General features: G+C 55.0%; 1 protein-coding gene across 1 annotated transcript; it reads right to left on the reverse strand.

The window, feature by feature from the left end:
• Positions 1 to 3,325: 3,325 nt before the first annotated feature.
• LOC140001065 (uncharacterized) lies at positions 3,326 to 7,919 on the reverse strand. The gene is made up of 8 exons (XM_072032202.1): positions 7,298 to 7,919; positions 7,019 to 7,080; positions 6,582 to 6,735; positions 6,141 to 6,397; positions 5,835 to 5,920; positions 5,599 to 5,705; positions 5,093 to 5,201; positions 3,326 to 4,917 (listed from the first exon to the last, which is right to left on the reverse strand). Exons 1-8 carry the CDS (start codon positions 7,614 to 7,616, stop codon positions 4,332 to 4,334), a joined length of 1,680 nt encoding a protein of 559 aa, XP_071888303.1. The 5' UTR covers positions 7,617 to 7,919; the 3' UTR covers positions 3,326 to 4,331.
• Between the last annotated feature and the right edge of the window lie 408 nt (positions 7,920 to 8,327).

The following is an 8,327-nucleotide window of genomic DNA, read 5'->3' on the forward strand; positions in this document are numbered from 1 at the left end:
ATCTCAACTCACGGGCTTCACTTTCCATTTCTCTCCCCCGTCCCAGAGAGGGAGGGGGGAGGGTGTGTCGCGTTAAAGGGGTGTAGCTGATTAACCGTTACGGGCCCGGTTGGATTCAGAGTACTGAACCAGTCGGACATTCACCAAAACTGGGGATCCGTTCGGACATTCACCAAAAACGTAATAACCGCCTGGGGGTCCGCTCAGACATTCACCAAAAACGTATTAACCACCTGGGGGTCCGCTCAGACATTCACCAACAATGCATTAACCGTCTGGGGGTCTGGTTAGATTCAGAACACTGAACTGTCACGGATAACCACCCTCACCCTAGTCGCATTAATGAAAGCTATCACAATGCAATCAAGTATGGTTTATTACAGCAACAGATAATCAGGTTCTTTTGGATTGCCGGCGATAGTGACTATCTGCAAAAGCAAGCTAGTATGCATGAAATACACAGGTGTTATAGGTGTTACAGATGTTATACAGGTGTTGTAGGTGTTACAGATGTTATAGATGTTATAAGTGTTACAGGTGCGCAGCCTAGAAATAAACGCGTTAAAAGGACCAAAGACTCTATAGAGATTTATAAGCAAATATTCAGATCTCACCCAAAGGCGTCCCAATGGGGGGGGAAGAGAGGCTCAGCCCGTCGACTGATCCCAGGAGTCAGGAGGTCCTAAGGATGTTGTATGTCCTCGGGATGGTATCTCCCCTGACGGTGGTATCTTCCCTAACATCCCCTCTCTCTTGGGCCAATTTATATTATTTTCTATCTTTTAGGTGGAGCTTGAGTGGCTCTAGTCAAGCATATCTTAGTTATGATTGGTGTAAAGTTTTCCCGTCTCCGTTTAAAGTAATAGGCTCCGAGAAATTCAGAGCGCATGCTCAGTGAGGGGTGGTCGCACCTTGGAGGCGGGTAGCTTTTGGGATGGAGGTGTGTTTTGGTATTATAATGATATTATAATGAGCAAAGAGTACACTAGGGTACAGCATTTGTCAAAACATGACAGGTCTTTGGCTTAGGGTGGCAAAAAGTGCAGCTTTGTGCACAAGAACAATCGAGGCCCCACCTGATTACAGAGCCTAGCCGTGGTGTCTCCACTCCACTCTACGCTCTGTGGTGTTCCTTAGAACTAGCACACCAAGTTTCCCCAGCGCGATAGCATCTAAGGTTGGGAGCCTAGGGAATGCTCAGATAATGCAGTTATGCCCTACCCTGAAAGCCTCTTCAATGCTGTACCTTTTCCTTAAAAGTGTGAAAGTTAGTTTTATTTTCCTAGTTACTTCAGGCATTTACACCACAGGGTGAGCGAACGGCTGCGTGGTGTTTAGGTGCCGGCCGTGTTAAACCACGACACGTGACTGTGTGTAAGGGTGTGACTGAGACGGAACTCGGTTCCAAAGCGAGTGCGGAGGTCTTCTAACCGCGGTTCTGATATCCCGCAAGGGACTCGGCCGGGGAAGGCCCGAAGTGATCGTTCTAGGTATTCGTGGGTGGGATAACACTCACAAGACCCCTTTAGATACTGGCCCAGCCAGGACTTCGGAAGGGTTTTTTTTTCTATAAAATGAAGTGCCAGGAATGGGTCAGGGACAAAGCAGATCCTCAGACTTGGGAGGTTCAAGGAGGGGCCTCAGGTTTAAAAAGGGGGAAAATTACCAAACATTCAGAAGCACTAAACCTAAGGATTAGGTGAGAATGATTCAATTTTGCATGGTTAATCTGATCTAAATTGTGCTGTGATTCATAGCCCTCTCTACCAAGTAACCCAGCAGAACAATTCCAACCAGGAACCTGAGCAACGAGAATCCTTTGAGCGAATTAAGCAGGACACCATTCACACAGTAGCCCTTGGGCTACTTCAGGTAGGACCAAAGGTTTAAAAAAGTCAAAAGTCTGCTTTACAGCAGAGGCAGGGAGAATGGCCCCACCGGGAGCCTCTGGCAGAAAGCTCCAGGGGAGATTTGGGGTCAACCCCAAGGATTTGGGAGTCTGGGATGAAGAGCATCTGAAACCAATCCCCCAAACAAGAGATACTGGCAGCGTATGGAGGGGTGCGAGCTGCTTCGGGAGCGGTTGGTGCTGCAGCACGGCTCCTCCTGGCACCCCGGCTGCCGTTGTGGAAGAGCTTTTCCAGGAGAACTGAGGGGGGAGAAACAGAGCTCCTCCACCAGCTGCTTCTCCGTCTCCCCTGCACCCAGAGGTGCTTGAGAGAGCCTTCCGCCACTGGGATGAGGATTTGGGGGGAGTCGAGGCAAAATGATGACAGTAGGCCTGAGGGGGAGCATTAAGAAAGCCGCTGGCACGCATGGCGTGAGCGACCAGGTCCGGGAACAAAAGACATAGAGAAATGTTGAGGGAAGACGGAAAGCTAAGCAAGGTTAGAGGGTTAGCAGCAAACAGTAGCTGATTCTTTGCTGTGCTGGGAGTTTCAGACGCGGGGCTCAGGGGCAGAAGCATTCAGTACTTGGACTAAGCCGACCATCAAAGCCTGCAATTTGCCATCAAAAGCCACCGATGAGCATTTACCTAAACAAGGCTAGCCATCAAAAGTTGAAATTCTCGAGCAATAGAATCCCCCTCAAACCCAAGTGAGTCTTAAGTGCCGCAACTGCAGTACGGAATTTTACTTTACAAGCAGAAGCACTTTGAAAAATCATTTTAATTGGCAGGTTCCGTTGTGAAAGCGCAGCCCAGCAGGATGGAAATGGTGCTCTCTTTTCCTTCCCAGCTGCCGTCGCATCCTCTCCTTTCCCCTCCAGGGATGTGCAGGTTTTCTCCACGTTGCTCTGAGGGCAGCTTCCCAGCTCTTGTCCCAGCAAGGGGAGGTTCCTGGCCATGGAGGCCGTGGAGAAGGTCCCTCAGCTGGAATCATCCCTGTGATGGTCCCTGTCCCAGCGCAAGTTTGGGCTGATTGCAGTGCCACGGCTGGAAAATCTTCATGCTCATGGTGTTTAGACTACGTCGTGGACAGACGAGGAGTTGGTCGTCTCTGGCAAGAGGTCGTTGCGTTTTCCTCCAGTATCTCGTAGTCTGCTGTCAGATGGATTTCTGTGAAGGGAGTGAGACTCTGAGCAAAAACTGCTACAGGTTTTTGGGGCTCTTTGCCCACACGCGGACCCCGTGGATGGCTTCAGGTCCCGCCGTTTCCCTCCCTCTGCTCACCCCATCCCCAGACCTGGCCAGCAGCAGGGTTCAGCTCTGCCAGGCCCACCCACAAAGCCCCTCTCTTCCCACCCGGCCTGGAAACCAGCACCCAGCTGCAAACACACACTCTCCTCTTGGGCCAAGAGCAGCCTCCTGCTTTGTTAGGCCTTCTAAATGCTGCCAAATAACGTGTGTCTGCATGTGTGTGCCTGGTGTGTCTGCGTGGCAACAGAAGGGAACTGGAGGGACTTGAGGCTAGCCATGGAGGAGCCCAAGGTTCTGCTTGGATCGAGCCAACCCCCGGCTCAAAACTGAGATCTCGTTGGAGAGGCCCCGCTGTCCCCAGTACTACTTGCCTCCAAGGCTTGAGCCCCCAAAGGAACAGGGATGTGGATCACGCACCTGTTTTGCCACCTCTGACGGCGTTCTTGCAGCTCCGGGCAATCAAAGCTCGGCTCACCGTGGACGGGGCCGCGGTGTCGGGAGCCTGGGTTTGAGCTTTGGCTTTTGGCGATTGATAGAGCTGGCCCCTTGGTCTGTCAGGGTCCCAGACACAGAGGTGTTGGTGGGCTCCTTGGGCGTTCTGGCTGTAATAGGATAAGGGCCCCGCTCCACGTACAAAGCTTTGACATGCGACATTTTGCGCTTCTTGGGCAAACTGGGTCTACTACCTATAGGCAACGGCGTAGAGGACCCGAATTGGAGCTTTGGTGGTTGCAGATGCTCAGAACCGGCCCCCTGGTCTGTCTGTGTCTGAGAAGTAGAGGGGTCGCTGGACTCCTTGGGCAGGCTTGCTCTACTAGCTACAGGCAGCGGCATTGAGAGCCTGGGTTTGAGCTCTGGTTGTTCTAGTTGCACAGAGCTGGCCCCCTGGTCCGTGTCTTTCCCAGAAGTAGAGGGGTCGCTGGGCTCCTTCAGCAGGCTGGCTTTCTTACCTACAGGCAACGGCGTAGAGGGCCTGGGTAGGAGCTTTGGTTTTTGAAATTGCGCAGAGCTGGCCCCCTGGTCCTTCTGTGTGCCAGAAGTAGAGGGCTCGCTGGGTTCCTTCAGCAGGCTGGCACTCACGCGTACAGTGCATGGCGTCGGAAGATTCGGTTCAAGCTTTGGCATTTCCAGTTGTGTAGACCTGGCCTCCTGGTCAGTCTGCGTCCCAGTAGTACAGGTGTTTGGGATGGTTCTAATATCTATAGGCTGTAGGGGGCCTGGGTACGAGCTTTGGCAGTTGATGCTCGGAACTTGCCCCCTGGTGTGTCACTGTGCCAGAAGTAGAGGGCTTGCAATTGGATGCCTCCATCTTTGGGCGGTCTGGAAGCACGGACCAGAACCTCCCAGCCCGTAACTTTGGCAGTCTTTGGGAGCTGGAGCTCCTTCGCTGGAATCTGCCGCTGTCGTTGCTGGGCTCCTGAATCATGCTGCCCTCCGAGCTCGACAGGGACAGTATGGACACGATGGGTGTTTCTAGCGGGCCTGGGGCTTTCTGAGATTCGGGGTGCTTCACTCGCTCCGTCACAGGCAGGGCTTCCAGGATGGGTACTGTCCTGACTTCAGGAGGGGCTTTTGCTGCTTTTTGGCCCTTGCTCTTCTGATGTTTTCCAGATTTTTCAGCCTTTGCCCGGCCTTGGTCTTGCACCTGCTCTTTGGGTGCTGTTTTGGGCTCTTGTTTGGATTTGCTCCTGGGCTCTGTTTTGGGCGCAGTTCCTTTCTGCAGCTGGTTGCGCAAATGCTCCGTTATGGCAGGAGGCAGCTTGGGCATCACCGGCAGCCTGCCGAAAGGACAAAGCCAAAAGAATTCATCCACCTGCACGACATCTTTGGGGCCCCATCTTGTACCCCCCCATGCAGCGCCCGTGGCTGCAGACCCCAAACAGAGGGGCCAGCCCTGAGAAGTGGGAGGCTCCTGGCAGCCTCCTCCCCCCCTCCCAGGGCCTCCAGCCTCACCTCAACGAAGGCTCCTTCTTCTGCTGGGCCTTCCTGTTCCAGGGCTGCACTTTTTCTTGATAAATGATGTCCAAGGTGCCCGGGAAGGGTGGCAGTTCAGGCTGTTTCTCTGGAATTGGCAAGGAGAGATGTCAGAACATTTCCATGTCTCTGCTGTACCCGGGACACGCCGGGTGCTGAGGCCTCCTCCTGTGCTGTACCAGGGGTGCTGTGCTCCCCTCCCAGCCTCCATCTCCAGGGGCCTCGGCCCTCCTTGGCACCAGCCTCAGCCGGCTCAATCTTAGGCCGTGACGTGGTTTGGGGGCCAAGTTCTGGGAGAGAGGAGCTGGGTACAGCCAATTTTAGTTTTTTTTCGGATCCCCGACCTCCTGCAGCACCCAGGGCTGGGCACCTTGGGCACGTCACACGCGGGGGCTCCATTTTGGAGGCCCGGAGACAAGAGGCTGTGCCGAGCTGGCATGAAGCTGTGGCACAAGAGGAGCCAGCAGCCGCTTTGTATCTCTCACCTTGGCTGGAAGACAACAACACAGCCCGTTCCTTCTCCTGCCTGTCATCCCTGCGGGCCTTGAGACGCTCCCCGGGTGATAGCTGGGGCGCTTTGTCCATTTTAAAGCTGGCAAAAGAAGAGATCGGCGTGACCCAGGGCACCACCACTCCGCACGCTCACCCGCTCGCGGAGACATTTGGCAAGGAGCAAACGCTACCGAGCCCGAGCAGCGGCCACAGCCGCAAACATACTCACTCGGGGAAGATGATGACACGGCCAGAGAAGGTCAGGGAGGCCACGGCTGACACCCGGGACACCACCATGTCCATCAGCTGGGGGACCTGCAGGGGAGGAGCAAGGAGATGGCAAATGTCCTCTGCCTGGCCTCCACTAGGTCCTGGAGGAGCCCAAGGCAGCGGGAGCCGGCAGGACCGCAGCTCTTGGCCACCCCAAGAGGCTGGCCAAGAGCTCCAACCCAAGAGGTCTTGCTGGGCCAAGGGCAAGCATTGCTGCTGCCCCCGTGTGAGGCTGCCCAGGCCGTGGGGAAAACAAAACCCTCACCTTGAAAAGAGCCTTCTGAAGGCTCCCCTGTTCTGACAGGCTCTCCAAGAAGTCATAATAGAACTTGATTTCCACTCTCGTGCCTTCGATGACGAGCACCCCTACATCCCTCAGGACGAGGGCGATGTTCTCCCCCCTCCCCAGGCTGTGAGAGATGAGGGACGTGGTGCTTCGGATGCAGCTCTCCACCTTCTTCCAGGACACGGAGGCAGCTGCAGCCACCTCAGGGTATTGGAGGGGCTCCAGCTCCTTATGGCCTGGAAAACGACACGAGAGGGATGGAGTCGGTCACCAGCGGCCCTTCCCCGCGTTCCCCAGGTGCTGCTCATGGCAGTCGTCACCCAGAAAGGCTTCGGTTTGGGACCTGCTCTGTGCAGGCAACGCTTTGCTTCTGAGAAGCACCTGAGATCCATGCAGCAAGGGATTCCTGCACCCTCTTACCTGGCAGGTACTCCTTGTCGGCTGTGAGGTTGTGGGCAACGATGAGGTTCCTGGCCAGGCAGAACGTGGGCCACTGCACCGTCAGGGACTTGTTCCCATCCTCGACCCGTTTGGAAACGACGTCAAAGCAGCCAAGAGTGGGAATTCGGACGCCCTGCAAGTGGCAGAGAACGGAAGGACCGAAGGTTAAGGATCAGCCGGAGGCGGTCCCATCCGGGAACGGTGCTTCGGGCCCTGCTGTGCACTTCCCGCTGTTGGGAGCCAGGCTGAGGGGACCCAGGGGCTTCCAGCGACTGGGGTCAGCCCTGAGATACCACACCGTCTCCCCAAAGCAACACTGCACTTGTGCGATACCTGTTGGTCTCTTGGTGGGGCCTTTTGGGGTGAGTTTCCTGCTTTTGGGGTGGGGAACAAGGGCGACGTAGGGGCCAACCCACCTGGCGCTGCTGGAGGTGCTCCCGGATGTAGGCTGACACTGCATCCCAGACAGATGATCGCTCTGGAAGGCAAAGAAAATCAGGTCCCGTGCTGCTTCTGGTGGCTGCCAGCCTTCCAGCACCCCCACCCCCACGTTTTGGTGGCAGAGGAAAAAAGCCGTCACATCTCCGTCCCCAAATGGAGACCCCCCCCCGAGTTGACCACGGAGCCAGGTCCTCCCCACAGAAAGCCCCAGACGGGGGTCAGCCACGCTCCTGTAGTGCTGGGGGTGCTCGCACCTTGGTCAGTGACGCCTCGTATCGCGGGGACGTGCTCCATCGCACTGCTCTCCCAACAGTCTAATGCGGTACGCCTCGTGCGAGCAGCTTGCTCCTTGCTGGCATCAGCCATCTTTGAGCTCATCCTGCCCGAACGTCTCGGTACCTCTGGTGCAGGACCCGTCGCGCAGCCCCTTTTATATGGTCCTGCCACTGTGACGTATGTGTCATTGCATTGTGACATCACAGTGACGCGGGCAGTGCTGGCTGTTGCCCACGGTGACGCCGGCACCAACAGGCTGCTGCCTGCCCAAGCACCTCTGTGCTGGGGGGAGGACATCAACGTATCACAGGTAATTGTAGAAATCGTAGAATCGTAAGAGTTGTAGAAACTGGGATTGTAGAATTGTAGAAATTAGAATGATAGGATTGTAGAAATCAGAAAAGGATAATGGAAATGGAATCACAGAATGTCCCAAGTTGAAAGGGACCCATAAGGATCATCAAGTCCAACTCCGCACCTGGCACCGCACAGGTCTACCCAAAAATGTAGACCCTGTGACTAAGTGCACAGTGCAATGGCTTCTTAAATTCAGACAGGCTCGGTGCAGTGACTGTGTCCCTGGGGAGCCTGTTCCAGTGTGTGACCACCCTCTCGGTGAAGAACCTCTTCCTGATGTCCAGCCTAAACCTCCCCTGCCTCAGCTTAGCACCATTTGCACCATTTTTGGGATCTGGCTGTGAAACCGTGGCAAGAGCACAAGCAGGGGGACAATCTGACGCTCAGATCTTGAGCCGTCAGCGTGATAACACCACTAAGGAACAGCACGTGGTAAGGGTCTACCGCTGGAGATGGCAGGATGAGAGCGGGAGGTGAGTGTTCTTTAAACATTTCTGGTCAGCTCGTAATATGACAGGCCGCCAAGGAAAACTTGATTGTACTTGTAAGCGGGAATCCGATGCGGGAGCTTGGAGGTGTGCAGATACGAGTACAAATGGGGCAGACATTGTAACAGGACCACTCGGTAACGAGAACACTGTATTTTCACGC

The sequence above is a fragment of the Anas platyrhynchos genome, chromosome 37, assembly GCF_047663525.1.
Source record: "Anas platyrhynchos isolate ZD024472 breed Pekin duck chromosome 37, IASCAAS_PekinDuck_T2T, whole genome shotgun sequence".
Lineage (NCBI taxonomy): Eukaryota > Metazoa > Chordata > Aves > Anseriformes > Anatidae > Anas > Anas platyrhynchos.

Bases quoted from the DNA above. Each gene is read 5' to 3' on its own strand.
- LOC140001065 (XM_072032202.1), bottom strand. From the start codon at position 7,616: ATGTCCTCCCCCCAGCACAGAGGTGCTTGGGCAGGCAGCAGCCTGTTG. The intron at 7,081-7,297 runs GTGCGAGCACCC...TTTGCCTTCCAG, and splicing joins ACGAGGCGTCACTGACCAAG to AGCGATCATCTGTCTGGGAT. The intron at 6,736-7,018 runs GTGGGTTGGCCC...TGCCACTTGCAG, and splicing joins AGCACCTCCAGCAGCGCCAG to GGCGTCCGAATTCCCACTCT.